Here is a 15,193-nt window from a genome sequence, read left to right on the forward strand (position 1 = left end):
GACTCAACTAAACACACTAACAATCAAATAATGAAAATGAGCAACTCTATTGAACAGAAAGAAAATAAGAATACATTTCTATTCCTATGTCCTATTTATGCCAAAAAATGGAATCAAATTAAGTCAATCTACCAAACGAAGTAACTCAATTTAGTAAATCTAAAATAAAACTAAGAGAAATGCGAAATTGCAAGATTTTAAATAAACAATAATTTTTATCATACTTTTCGTAGTCTCTGTTCTTATTTTTGTTTTTATCATACCTTTCGTAGCACGTGGAATCATATTTTATTTTAAAGAAATTTTTTTTGGGTATTAGGCCTATTTAAATGAACTTAACTAAAAAATGATGTGAATAGGTAGCATGACTCTGTCAAATATGTGAAAATTGAATCGAGCAAACATTCCAGCCCTAAAAAGAAAAAGTTATATTGCTACATGCCATTATAAATTAAATTCACAAAGTAACATATGATATTCTATAAATAAAAGTGGTTAATTTTTGTAATCGCACTCAATTTAAAAAAGAAAAAGAAAGAAAAAGAAAAAAGGGGGACAAAAAGAACGTGAAGGTTAAACTAGTTGATGGAATCATCGATGGCTTCTTCTCCTTCTCCTTCTCCTTCTCTTGAAGATTTCAGCACCACTTAATCCTCCGCATCTATCGATTCTCAAGTACGTTCTTTTTCTTTCTCACTAGATTTTTTTTTTAAATTACTCGATTTTATTAACTTTTTTTTTTTTTTTTTTTGCTTGGCTACTAAATTTCGTTGAGGACTGGATTTCTTGATAGAGTTACTGCAATTGGAATAAAAAAAGACGTAACTAATTGTAACACTGTTGTTTGGTAGCTTTTTTTTTTCTCTGCTATTCGAATTTGGTTACCATTTTTTTTAAAAAAATTTACGTGCAGTTTGAAATGGTGGAATCTGCGTCATCACTTCCATGGCTTTGGGCCATTCAATCTGTTGCAAGCTGCAAACAAATCCACATTTCTATATTACAGGGTATAATGCCACTATTATTCTCTTAAAAGTTTTGATTTTGTTTTGGTTTTCTTGTTTATGTTTCCACTTGAACTGTTTCTTCAGTATAATGATAGTTTTACTGATTTCTTTTTTTTTTTCATCTTATTTACTGCTTTTGAATTTTGTCAAGACAATGATGATTTACTTTTGATTAAGAAATGATATGAATATAAATTCAAATTGTAAACTGAAACAGCTCAGTTGACTTGGCTAGCCATCCCTTATTTTAGGAGCTTCTTTTTGTTTTGGATTCTGAAAATTGATGATTCGTGATTGTGTTTCTTTTCTTTTTGTTCGCCAGCTTTGATACGTGTGGCCCCTGTTGCGCGAGCTGATTTTTGTGGAAAGACAAGGGAATTGATTGCTCTTAGATGTTTGGAGGAAATTTTCGATTCTGCTCATAGAGTTGGTTGTGATGAAGCTACATCAGCTAGCCTGGATTCAAGAGTTCGGTTTGATTTTTCTAGCAGTTGTGAAGATGTCCTCCAAAAAATACTGAATGAGGTAAAATTGTGTAAAGCAATTTGTTTACTAGTTAATTATTTTGTCGGATATGTTTTATGATGATAGCTTTATCATTATGCTAATTAATGGACTACTTCTTTTGGGAAAATAAAATCAGATACCATTACCCAATTTAGAAATGGATGGAGCTAAGCTTTTGAAATGGAATGTTTTCCCATTTATTATGCATAAAAGAGGCACTATCAAATGTGACTTACAGCAGGTGATTCAAAGTTACTTAAGAAAATAAGAATGTGTTTCTGTTGTTTTCGCTTATGAGTTTAATACATTTTTTCTTTTTTTACCATTCTTATTGGTTGGTGTCGCTTCTTTCTTGTCAAATAGCTAAAAGAATCAATCGTTGAAGGTACTCATCCATATGCCAATCATTTAAGAGACATTAGTGGATTGCTACATCAGAATGAGAATACAGTGCATGTCAATGACAACGTACGCGATGATCTTAGGAAAAGAGATCATGGGAATCACAATTATTGTGAAAACATGGGAGCAAAAGAGAACCCAATGTTTGCAATTTTAGAGAAGGTGAATGAATCATCGAAAGAGTCTTTACTTGATAAGATTATACCCTGCAAGAGGAACAGGGCTGAGTCGGCTGATGAGCATGTGATGGGATACCAACTCGGAAAGCAAGTTGATATTAGTGAATGTGATGAAGTAAATGCAAAGAAGAGTAGATGTAGTTCACTTTTAAATGTTGATTCCGACAAAGAGAAGTCAGTCCCTCCCCATGGAAAACAGGTAATAGAAAATCATACCGACAAGGTTGTCCGGGAAAATCTGGGAGTAGTGTCTGAAGAGGGTAGTCATGATCAGCACCTTGCTTCCATTCGGTGTAAATCTAGTAACCAGAATGAAGTCTCTCATGGTGAGCCACAAGCTTCAATCAGTATGAAGCATACATCTGACGTTGAATACTGTCAGCAACAAAATGATGAACCAGTTAAAACAAAAGTTCTGCTCAGAAACGAAGTTCTTCCTGAAAACGGAGACAATACTGCACATAAGGCACTCAATGTAATTCATGAATTGCAATCTAAAAGAAAAACAGGTGCTCAAGGGAAGGAACCTAATGCTGCAGATGATAAAGCTGGTGGGGCAGTGATATTAAGTGATGGTGACGAATATCAGAATGAAAAACTTGGTCTTGCTGCACAAAAGCGCGAATTATTGAGCTCTCGCTGCACTTCTGGACATGATATCTCAACAAGTACTAGGCTGACAGAAAATAATGTTTGTATGAAGTGTAAAGAAGGCGGTAAATTGCTTGTTTGTAGAACAACTACTTGTCCAATTATGGTTCATGAAAGCTGTCTGACTACTTGTCAGATTGATGCAGAAGGAAACTTTTTGTGCCCATTTTGTGTATATTATCAGGCTATTTCAAGATGTGTTGAAGCAAAGAAAAAGGCTTCCTTGGCAAGAAAAGAACTAGCATCTTTTATAAGGATATAAGGTATCATAATCCATAATACAACTTCATGAAGTTAATAGAAAATAACATAGTCCTTGTAGAAAAAAATCATACATATGAGCATATCTGTGATCAAAAGAGTAGAAATTGTGCTACCAGGTTCAGTAGACAAATTACGGAGCTCATCTATGCAAGCATCACATCAATAGTTTTAAAATTGGAAGAGATCAGCAACAAGCCAATGCATCATTTGCAGATCATCATGCAATTGAAAGAAAGGCTTAAATAAATGACAAGCTAAAAATGTTCCACTTGTAGAAAAGTGAATATTATGGGCAACAAGAAGAACGTTCACTTGTCTTTGGTGAGCATTGTACATTGGTCCCTTGCTTCCATTGTTCTGTGTTTAGAGCATTCAAATACTTTATTAGATTTGGATGGTTAAACGAGTTGATTCCTCATTTGTATTCTTTCCATCATGAGCCCTGCAGTTGCATGTAATATTTCTACATTACATATGTTCATCTGTTTATTAAGTTGCGTGCTTTCTCTGTGCAGGAGGGATTGCTTAAGTTTGGTTGTGACCCAATAATTCCTTGGAAGAAACCTTCTACATTCTGTTCCAAGGTATTTGAGAATGATCATTAAGAAATCAGAAACACACACTACACATGCTGAAGGATAAAGGGGAAAAGCCTGCATAGAACTCGCCCATAATTGAAATGACCAGGCTGCTTTTATTTTTTGATGGAATAGGCTTAAATCTTTTTAATATTAGTATAGTTGTTCATCTTTGTAAGTATAATTCTTTCATTTTTTGTAGCACTCTTCCAAAAGTTGAAAGTTAAATACTATATATATATATATATTGTAAGGTCCAAGCCCAAGCACTATCTTCGGAAAGCATGATATAAGAAAAGTAGTCTACGATTCCTGGAACTGCCATGTTGATTACCGGAAATAAAATTCCCTATTTGATTCCTCTGGCAGAAAAATGCAATCTAATTTGATTTTTCTTTCCAAACAGTGAATTTTATTTCCGGTAATCAACATGGCAGTTCCAGGAATCATAGGTAGCGTTTGGTTACTGAGACATAGACACAGTGGTACACGGTGACACATGTCTGCTGTTTGGTTTGGTGAGACACAGATTTTCGAAGGACACGGGAGGACACGGATGGACAAGGAGACACTAAATTTGTGTACCTCCAATTTGGTGAGACACTGAGACACAACTTGTGAGACACTAATTTTTTACTCTTTTATCCTTATTGAGTTTTTAAAATTTGTCCTCTTATCTTCCCAAATCTTTTTTTTTTCTCTTTCTCTTTTAGATTCTACAACTAAGTTTACTTTTCTATTTTTTCAAAAAAAAATTTGTACATTTAATTTTTTTTATTTATTTAATTTTTGATTAATCTTTGATAAATTCTGAACTTTAATTTTCTATTTTTTTTTTCAAGAACAAATATATATTTAATATTTAAATGATAATTTAAGATGGCATTAGAAGAAATAAAAAATTATTAGAAGAAATAAAAATTTAATGGTGATGGCATGCATTGTTTGGAATAATAGGTGTATTGTAATAGTGGTAAAACTTGTGGTTGAATGAAGGATAATTCAGTCTTTTTCAAATATATGTGTCTTGTTTTTTATTTTTGCCAAACACGATACATAGACACAAATATTTTATGTCTATGTCTTTAATGTCTGTGTCTCTGTGTTTATGTCTCATCAAATACATCAACCAAACGGAGCCTTGGTGAAGAGACAGATACTGAAAGACTGAGACTGAGAGACAGAGACTAAGAGACAGAAACTGAAATAAGTTTTAGTATTCTGTTTGGTGCCAAATGAGAGATAAAAATTGAAATAAGAATAAAACTCTAATTTAATTTACACAAAGATAAAATTGGAATTAATTAATTAAAATGAGAGTATTTTAGGTATAAAATGTTATTAAAATTTCAGTCTCTGTTTCTAAAAATATCAGTCTCCTGTGTCCCTACATTTTGGAGACACTGAAATACTGAAATTTTGGAAACAGAGATAGAAATTTTAGTACCAATCTCTGAGCCAACAAACATGATACTGTATCTCAATCTCTCAGTCTCTGTCCCAGTACTGCAAAACAAACGCTACCATAGAGACTACTTTACCCGAAGAATTTGATAAGCGCAGAATGATATTGAAGTGGGTATAACTAAAGCCTATTAATTTGGCCCTTACCATCGTCACTCTATTCAGAATATTATTTCACTTGCTTAGATTATGAGTTCGTATGGGACAAACAATAGGTAGATCATGTTTACCAAATAATTGAGTTATAAATCTAGTTAACTACTAACATTGCCAAAAGGTACCAAGTTGATAGGACAAACACATTGACTAATCACATGGTCAAATAACTGCTGCACCAAAGTTTTCGCCCATTTATACTACTCAGCAGCTATAGCATAGAATAATGAATAAGCTCCAAAATAAAATAAAAGGTTCATAAATATACCAATGATGATTTATTTTATAAGAATCAATGTCCTATCAAAAGTTCAACCAAGTTCAATAACTAAAGCTTAAGCTAGTTTCCCACATAACAATGATACAGAAATAATAGCGCTCTTTCTGTACTATATAATCTCTGGTGACGCTTATCTCTCCCTTCTCATTTCAAATAACAAGAATTCCGATATGCAAAACAAGACCTGTGCTGTGCATGCTACAATAAGTCAAAAGCTGTGACAAAACTTGTTCCGGCCTCCATTCCAGGACACCTGCAATATAGTGGTTTTATACAATTTTAGTCATTTATACAAAAGAAGATCCGTCATTCACAAGAGCACTAATATGCAACATTCTCAGTATAAATACAATACATTCAAATCAAGCGTATTCCTTTGACTTTCACTTCCTTGAAATCTATATTCCAATGTAAACTCGAGACCAAATGAAACAGGCATGAACATGGCAGAAGGGAACTAAAAAGAAGTGAAGTGTCATAGTAATGAACACAATTCATAGTCAACAACAGGGAACAGGCATTATTAGACCCAAAAAGAAAGGGGGGAACCATAGATTTGTTAGCAAGTGATAATCTATTCTATGCATAGAATTAGTGATCAGTGCATCAGCATTTAGCATATGACAAACTAGTACTAATGAGAATAGATTGTCACAAATTTATTCTCAAATCAATGTGGGTAAAACTTAAACGGTAATTCACTAATTCAACACCCCCTTATTTTGTGAAAAGCTCACATATACCCCCATACTTCTTCAGTTCTTCTAAGTTCTATATGCAGTCCTACATGTGAGCATGGCCGGCAACACCAAACCAATGGTGGGGGAGGTATGATATGCAAATTGCAAAGTGAGTGAATATACCTATCAGCTATATCACATACCAATAATACTCCAACAAACGTATATATAAGACACACTATATGTTGATTTAGGGTTAGGGATTAAAAGTAAACACGATACAAAGACAAAGGTGATAAATTTCATCTCTAAGTTACATAACTTTGGCCAAAAGATTCTCTTTCTATCTCTAATATACTACTCAACAAATTATTACAAAGAAAAAAAAAAAGAAAGAAAAGTTTATACATAAAGTAAAACACACAGATTAGTGCAAAAAACAGTGCAATTAAGTTAAGCGGCAACAGAAAGGAAAATCGATATGAGGAAACAGGGATGGTAACCTGGAAATTCAAGCAACGGTGAGGGATTGGGGATTTGAAGGTTGGAGAGGTTTGTTGTTGCGATTGTGATCGGAGAAATCTTCGATGTTGTAGATGACGGTGATGTAGAGGGAGCAGCTAGGGCAGCGTGCGATTTCCTCGCCGAGTTTCAAATCGTCCTTGGTGATCTGAAAGAGGTCGCCGCAGGGGCAAGGGTACGTGTATGCCTGAAGCTCCTCGTTCCACTCCATATCCTCGATCTCAACATCGTCGTACGACATCCTTTCGTTTCGCCGCTTCTTCTTTCTTTGGACTTTCGGAACAACGAACAAGAAGAAGATGAATAAGAGAGCACCGTCGAGAATCTGGTTTTCTTCTCTTCCCTTCTCTTCTCTTCTCCTTTATAATTATTCAACGATTATTCAACCTAGTAATTCACAGATTAATTAACAATTATTTACCCCCATAACAAGTTCACAGATTATTCAACAATGATTGCTAAAAAAAAAATACCTAGAAGCTAGAAGCAAGGTTGCGAAAACCGAGCCGATCATTGAACCGGTCAAGTGACTGATTCAATGGTTCAACTGATGTCAAACCGTAGTTGAACCATTTTAATTAAATATATAATAAACATTAAAATTTAATATACATGTAGATATTATAGAAACTAAAGCAACTTAATATAAATATTTGTATATTTCAGTGTAAAAGAGACCTATAGATCATAATTAAGTCAATTTCTTTTTTCATTCTCAAATTCTCTTTCACTCTCTCTGACTTCTTGCACAACAATAAACTGGTGCTACATAATTCTCCTATCCAGGTTCATCATCTCAGAGCAATTCCTTTACCTCCAACAACATACACTTCTTGCTTTTGGAGGCCAGAACCCAAAAGATCATATTCAACAATCACAAAAAAGAATTCAGAATAACAAACTTACATCGAAACTCAACCCACCAGCAACAAAGAATTAAGAATCACAAAAGATTTTAACAAAAACTTCTAATCAAGTATTCAACAATAAAAACTCGAATCCAAACACACAGAACTCAGCATTCAAAATCAGAAAATCCAAAAATAGAAAAACTAAACAAAGAATTCATACTCAGCATCCAAATTAAATTCAGAATCACATCACCACCAACCCCCAACTCAGAACACAAAATTAACAACCACTTTTGAAATCAACCATCAACCCCAACTCAGAATTCCATCAGCAAAATTAACACAACAAAAAAAATTTAACAGAATCATTCAAATTAACCATCAACCATTATTTCAGAAAATCAGCAACACCATAAATTGAAGTAGCAGCGCTTACTGGCAATGAGGGAGGAAGGGAAGTGACGGCGAGGGAGGAAGGAAATTCAGCTCGGACAGAAAGAGAAGGAGTGAGAGGGCTCGAAGACGACGATGATGGAGACTGCGACGCCAACAGCTCCAAGAAGATCTTTGAGAGACGACGACGGCAAGGAGAAGCAATGTCTGAAACGATGACGGGACACGGTGCGGAGCGAAGAGGAAGCAATGGGAAGACTGACGGGAAGCAGAGAAGAAGTGACAGCCAGAAACGATGAGGAGCAGGGCGAGGAGGGGAGAAGCACCGACGACCCACGATGAGGAGTGGATAACCGTGATGGTGGCTGCTCTTCGTTGGAGTTGGGGGAACCGGGGAAGATTGGAAGAGGAATTAGGGTTGGTGAGGTGAGGGACTGAACAAATGGGGCTGCGGCTATGTGGGTTCAGACTTTTTTTTTCCTACGTGTCAAAAGACGTTGTTTCAGACCAACAATAAAAAATCGGTGCCAATAAAAACTCGACCAATTTGTCCAGTTCATCGATTAACTACTAATTCAACCGGATTTTTTATTGGTTTTTTATAGGACGGTTTTGAGTCTCAACCGGACTGATTAGATAATCGGTTTTTGATTAAATTGACCGGTCTAATCTGATTTCCAGAACCTTAGCTAGAAACAATGAAGCATAGAATAGAGCTGACGACGGAGGTAAAAACAGAGTTTGTGACGGAAGAATAGAGATGGCGCCAGCAACTGTGGAAAAGAGCTTCGCGATGGAAACAGGAGGCGAGCCCAGCGACTGTACTTCTACTGCTGAGAGTCTGAGACGTTAACTGTACGAACAGGAGTGAGGGACTGAGTGAGTTTCGAAGCCCCAACTTACGATGTCGTCAGGACCAGTCCGGCGGCTGAACAAAAAAGAGGGACTGATCTCACCAGCATTGAGAGGAATGACCAACTCAAGGATGATGAGAGGGACGAGGTTGGTAAGGATTGGGAAAGTTAATGGTTAGTAGATCATAATGTTAAACGACTGCATTTTGGCTTTTTTTGGGAAAAATAAAAAAACCAACCGAGTTTTGATTCGGTTCGACCGATCGATTATTGGCCAATTCAACAGTTCAACTTTAGTTTTCACTTTTTGCGGTTTTAAAATATAACCGAACTGTAATTCTCATGGTTCGCGGTTCCCCCTTTTCGATCGGAAGGTTTAACCAATTTTCAGAACATTAAGTTCGAACCAGTTTTCAGAACATTGGGTTAAACTAGTTGATGGAATCATCGATGGCTTCTTCTCCTTCTCCTTCTCCTTCTCTTGAAGATTTCAGCACCACTTAAACCTCCGCATCTATCGATTCTCAAGTACGTTCTTTTCCTTTCTCACTAGATTTTTTTTTTTAAATTACTCGATTTTATTCACTTTTTTTTTTGCTTGCGCTACTAAATTTCGTTGAGGACTGGGTTTCTTGATACAGTTACTGCAATTGGTATAAAAAAAAGATGTAACTAATTGTAACACTGTTGTTTGCTAGCTTTTTTTTCTGCTATTCGAATTTGGTACCATTTTTTTGCTTTCCATGGCTTTGGGCCATTCAATCTGTTGCAAGCTGCAAACAAATCCATCATGTGCCAGGAACCAGATTTGAACTGGTGACACGAGGATTTTCAGTCCTCTGCTCTACCAGCTGAGCTATCCCGACCTCTTTTGAGGCATCATATTAATCTTATTACGGCGAAACCTAGAAATCGATCACTGATCCAATTTGAGTACTTCCACAGGATAGACCTCAACAGAAAACTGAAGAGTAACGGCAGCAAGTGATTGAGTTGTTGCTAGCAAATACCACTATTTTTTGTTTTGGATCTTCCAAATCATTCCCACAAGAGGTCCGAAAATCGAAATTCTTGATCAATGGAAGAACAATATCACCATCTTTTTTCAATAAGATACCAAAGTGGATGATTCCGTCTTGAAAGTTTTTTAGTCTTTTTATACAATATCCGCGATTCCTCTCGATTTGTAACATTTCTATTTTACAGGGTATAATGCCACTATTATTCTCTTAAAGTTTTGATTTTGTTTTGTTTTTCTTGTTTATGTTTCCACTTGAACTGTTTCTTCAGTATAATAATAGTTTTACTGATTTCTTTTTTTTTTTTCATCTTATTTACCGCTTTTGAATTTTGTCAAGATAATGATGATCTACTTTTGATTATGAAATGATATGAATATAAATTCAAAATGTAAACTGAAACAGCTCACTTGACCTGGCTAGCCATCCCTTATTTTAGGAGCTTCTTTTTGTTTTGGATTCTGAAAATTGATGATTCATGATTGTGTTTCTTTTCTTTTTGTTCGCCAGCTTTGATTCGTGCGACCCCTGTTGTGCGAGCTGATTTTTGTGGAAAGACAAGGGAATTGATTGCTCTTGGATGTTTGGAGGAAATTTTCAATTCTGCTCATAGAGTTGGTTGTGATGAAGCTACATCAGCTAGCCTGGATTCAAGAGTTCGGTTTGATTTTTCTAGCAGTTGTGAAGATGTCCTCCAAAAAATACTGGATGAGGTAAAATTGTGTAAAGCAATTTGTTTACTAGTTAATTATTTTGTGGGATATGTTTTATGATGATAGCTTTATCATTATGCTAATTAATGGACTACTTCTGTTGGGAAAACAAAATCAGATACCATTACCCAATTTAGAAATGGATGGAGCTAAGCTTTTGAAATGGAATGTGATGAAGTAAATGCAAAGAAGAGTAGATGTAATTCACTTTTAAATGTTGATTCCGACAAAGAGAAGTCAGTCCCTCCCTATGGAAAACAGGTAATAGAAAATCATACCGACAAGGATGTCCAGGAAAATCTGGGAGTAGTGTCTGAAGAGGGTAGTCATGATCAGCACCTTGCTTCCATTCGGTGTAAATCCAGTAACCAGAATGAAGTCTCTCATGGTGAGCCACAAGCTTCAATCAGTATGAAGCATACATCTGACATTGAATACTGTCAGCAACAAAAAGATGAACGAGTTAAAACAAAAGTTCTGCTCACAAACGGAGTTCTTCCTGAAAACGGGGACAAATACTGCACATAAGGCACTCAATGTAATTCATGAATTGCAATCTAAAAGAAAAACAGGTGCTCAGGGGAAGGAACCTAATGCTGCAGATGATAAAGCTGGTGGGGCAGAGATATTAACTGATGGTGACGAATATCAGAATGAAAAAATTGGTCTTGCTGCAGAAAAGCACGAATTATTGAGCTCTCGCTGCACTTCTGGACGTGATATCTCAACAAGCACTAGGCTGACAGAAAGTAATGTTTGTATGAAGTGTAAAGAAGCCGGTAAATTGCTTGTTTGTAGAACAACTACTTGTCCAATTATGGTTCATGAAAGCTGCCTGACTAGTCAGATTGATGCAGAAGGAAACTTTTTGTGCCCATTTTGTGTATGTTATCAGGCTTTTTCAAGATGTGTTGAAGCAAAGAAAAAGGCTTCCTTGGCAAGAAAAGAACTTGCATCTTTTATAAGGATATAAGGTATCATAATCCATAATACAACTTCATGAAGTTAATAGAAAAGAATATAGTCCTTCTAGGAAAAAAAACATACATATGAGCATATCTGTGATCAAAAGAGTAGAAATTGTGTTACCAGGTTCAGTAAACAAATTACGGAGCTCATCTATGCGAGCATCACATCAATAGTTTTAAAATTGGAAGAAATCAGCAACAAGCCTATGCATCATGTGCAGATCATCACGCAATTGAAAGAAAGGCTTAAATGAATGACAAGCTAAAAATGTTCCTCTAGTAGAAAAGTGAATATTATGGGCGACAAGAAGAACAATCACTTGTCTTTGGTGAGCATTGTTCATTGGTCCCTTGCTTCCATTGTTCTGTGTTTAGAGCATTCAAATACTTTATTAGATTTGGATGGTTAAACGAATTGATTCCTCATTTGTATTATTTCCATCATGAGCCCTGCAGTTGCATGTAATATTTCTATATTACATATGTTTATCTGTTTATTAAGTTGCTTGCTTTCTCTATGCAGGAGGGATTGCTTAAGTTTAGTTCTGTGACCCAATAATTCCTTGGAAGAAACCTTCTACATTCTGTTCTAATGTATTTGTGGATGATCATTAAGAAATCAGAAATACACACTAGACAAGCTGAAGGATAAAGGGAAAAGCCTGCACAGAACTCACCCAAAGTTGAAATGATCAGGCTGCTTTTATTTTTTTGATGGAATTGGCTTAATCTTTTTAATATTAGTATAGTTGTTCATCTTTGTAAGTATAATTCTTTCATTTTTTGTAGCACTCTTCCTGTAGTTGAAAGTTAAATACTATATATATATATATATTGTAACGTCCAAGCCTAAGCACTATTTTTAGTATTTTGATAGTCCTTTTTGTTTTTGAGTTTTAGATCCAACTGAAACCAATATATCCTTCTTCCATTGCTTATTTGGTTATGTTCTTCTAATTTTGTACATTTTATTGTAAGATTGCTGATGGTATATTTTATTGATCTATTCCTTAATTAAATATGCAAATGTAATGTGCTTAACACAACTTAGGGGTGTGCATGGGTCGGGTGAAACCGGATTTGATGTTATCCAGACCCGGCCTGAAATATATACCGAGCCTATTTATTAGACCCGAACCCGACCCTAGATCCGATGAAACCTATACACTTTCGGGCCACGATTATACCGGGGGAAAACTGAGTCGTTAACATTACATTACCTTGATACATTTTTATATATGAGATAGCATGTGAAAATATCCAAATTTTCAAGATTTCAACCATTATTTAACATGGTAAAATTTACTTAGAAAAATATAACAAGAATCAAATCTTTTCTAAAATTAAAGCATAATCATAATCAATACTAATATTGTCTAATAATACCAAATATTTAAATCAATATAAATAACACAATATTATGCATTAATTAGTCTAAAATCTTATGCATTTTAAACATAAAACATTAACTTATAGTCTTATAATAACTAATAATACAAAATATTTAAGTTTACATTACAATACTTAAATTCTATATAAGAATAGCCATCATTCATCACTAATAACACAAAATATTAATTGTGTATGATGACCGAATCACCGGGCCGATTTTAGGTGATCCGAGCCATGGCCTGAATCCGACCCAAAATAATGACCGGGTCTATTTTTTAGACTTTTACCCAACCCTAGACCCGGTGAAATCACACCAAATAAGCCCCTAAAGTGTTCGAAACCGAACCGAATCTTCGGGTTGGGTCGGACCATGCACACCCCTAACACAACTTATCAACATTGAGTTCATTAAAATAATTAAATATTTATTTTTCTTAAACAATATTAAGAATTGGAGTATTGTAAGTAAAAAGATTAGTTGGTGAAAATTATACTTACACTCTCATAATCAACCTAATCGGTTAAAGTACAATAGAATTCATAGAGACTATATCTCTCTATAAGCAAGTTCTATACTCATAATAAACAAACACCCAATTAGTCATTAAAAAAATTCTAGATCAAATAAATTTTCATTCTCTGAAAATCCCTTAAAATTAATTTCGTCAGATAGACCGATTTTTTATTTGTTTTAATGAGAGAATAATTTATTTAAAAGTGATTTCTTTTGAAACCTAATTGCCTTATAATAAAATTTGTTAGTATTTAGAATTTGGCCAACACATTAAAATTTTGATTTAAAGCGATGAGAGACCAATATTTTCATTGAGACTTCAGAGTAAGTCTTAAAGATTTCTAGAGAATAAAAATTTGTTGGAGACTAAAATGTTCGATTTAAAATCCTTTAAAAACCAATTCAGATATCTATTCTTCTACAATTTATTAACTTTCCACAGAATAAGTATCTTGCTCCATATCACAAACTCAAGTATTCCGTTAAGGTGGAAACTCAAATGCAATCCACTTCACGTGAAGTTGATATTTGAGAGCTGTTAGATAAAAATTTAGTCAAATTAGTCAAATCATCTAATGCATGAAGTCGACTGCACATGAGTTTCCACCTTCCGTTAATTAGGATGCATTGTGAGACTGAGTTGATCAACATTCTGATAGTTAATGCATGATATGTATGAAAAGGAAGAAGAGCAGAACATGGGAATGGGATAAAGGTGAAGTTGAGTCTCGAGAATCAGGCTGTGTATGAGAACACAACATGTGAATATATATAGCTCGTGAGTTGTTTGAGGATCAAATTCAACTCTTATTTATGGAAATAGAATCCAAGAAAGTGTCAAGACACTTCATTCAAACCACTCTCTTTGGATATAATATTGTAATCAATCACCCACCTCAACATCATTCAATTCTTCCTCTTGGATCTTGTATCACACACTACCACCTTCACTTACCCATTGACATGCATGCTTATTGTGCTCTCTAATATCACCATTTTCATAATTGCTAAGAGACGTTACTAGTTTAACTAACACTTTGGTTTAAAGAAAAAAAATTGCTGAAATACTCTTAAAATAGGGAAAATATTTTAGGATATTTTCATCAATGTATTTATTTTTTTCTCTTTTTTATTTATTGAACGGGCCATCGTGGCAAAGTGGCAATGCTATCCAAGCTCCACATAATGCTGGACCCGTGACTGCCAAAACAAAAATTGATAATTTGATATCATAAAAGACAAAATTTATCTTATTCTTAATCTTTTCTAACGTGGCATTGTTTCATTACACCCATTTTTAGAGTTCTCCTATATATGTTAAACATGGAATTAAAAAAATTACTATATTAATTTACCTCATGCTGTTTACCTTTTGAATTTTTAAAATATGCTATTTAAATTAAATTAGATTGATCTAATAATTAATTCACTAATCTGCTTAAGTAAATGTTGGTATTCAAATTTTATTTTGTACATGTAGCAATTCATTAGTCAACAACAAACCCTTAAATAAAACTCTGCAATAAAATAGTCTTCGGTCTATTAAACTAAAAAATACCATGAACACTCCAAAAAAAATGTTATTTAACTTTTTTTTATTACTTTAAGGTGACTTGCTACTTCAGATAAAAATATTTTTATATAAAAATAATAACTAAAAATCGTTAAATAATTTAACATAATTACACGTTATATCCTTTGTCTTGCCTTATCATTTCGATATTTCGCTTGTCATAGATTCAAAGTGTCTTGAGCGTAGTAAACAAAAAGTATAAATTATATAACCCGTGTTTTGAAGA

At 34.4% G+C, this 15,193-nt stretch overlaps 2 protein-coding genes, 1 long non-coding RNA gene and 1 other non-coding gene across 6 annotated transcripts; 2 read left to right on the forward strand and 2 right to left on the reverse strand.

Annotated features, from left to right (window-relative positions):
- Positions 1-481: 481 nt before the first annotated feature.
- On the forward strand, positions 482-3,854 carry LOC112696052 (uncharacterized). 3 transcript variants are annotated; one of them, XM_025748637.3, is made up of 7 exons: positions 482-675; positions 914-1,007; positions 1,330-1,532; positions 1,651-1,755; positions 1,878-3,009; positions 3,127-3,331; positions 3,526-3,854. In XM_025748637.3, the coding sequence occupies exons 2-5, from the start codon at positions 920-922 to the stop codon at positions 3,006-3,008; spliced, it is 1,527 nt and encodes a 508-aa protein (XP_025604422.1). In that variant the 5' UTR covers positions 482-675; positions 914-919; the 3' UTR covers position 3,009; positions 3,127-3,331; positions 3,526-3,854. The 3 variants fall into 3 exon arrangements, with proteins under 3 accessions (XP_025604422.1, XP_072052829.1, XP_025604423.1); XM_072196728.1 differs by lacking the exon at positions 1,651-1,755; XM_025748638.3 differs by lacking the exon at positions 1,651-1,755 and having other exon boundaries at positions 1,878-3,331.
- Positions 3,855-5,471: 1,617 nt separating this feature from the next.
- LOC112696053 (diphthamide biosynthesis protein 3-like) lies at positions 5,472-8,394 on the reverse strand. The gene is made up of 3 exons (XM_025748639.2): positions 7,978-8,394; positions 6,672-7,049; positions 5,472-5,741 (listed from the first exon to the last, which is right to left on the reverse strand). Exon 2 carries the CDS (start codon positions 6,929-6,931, stop codon positions 6,680-6,682), a length of 252 nt encoding a protein of 83 aa, XP_025604424.1. The 5' UTR covers positions 6,932-7,049; positions 7,978-8,394; the 3' UTR covers positions 5,472-5,741; positions 6,672-6,679.
- Positions 8,395-9,139: 745 nt separating this feature from the next.
- LOC112696055 (uncharacterized) lies at positions 9,140-12,356 on the forward strand. The gene is made up of 6 exons (XR_011862168.1): positions 9,140-9,316; positions 10,318-10,520; positions 10,639-11,299; positions 11,416-11,494; positions 11,613-11,817; positions 12,012-12,356. It is a non-coding gene; the product is annotated as an uncharacterized lncRNA (long non-coding RNA).
- TRNAF-GAA (transfer RNA phenylalanine (anticodon GAA)) lies at positions 9,582-9,654 on the reverse strand. The gene has a single exon. It is a non-coding gene; the product is annotated as a tRNA-Phe (tRNA).
- Positions 12,357-15,193: the final 2,837 nt, after the last annotated feature.

Source organism: Arachis hypogaea, chromosome 6 (genome assembly GCF_003086295.3).
Source record: "Arachis hypogaea cultivar Tifrunner chromosome 6, arahy.Tifrunner.gnm2.J5K5, whole genome shotgun sequence".
NCBI lineage: Eukaryota > Viridiplantae > Streptophyta > Magnoliopsida > Fabales > Fabaceae > Arachis > Arachis hypogaea.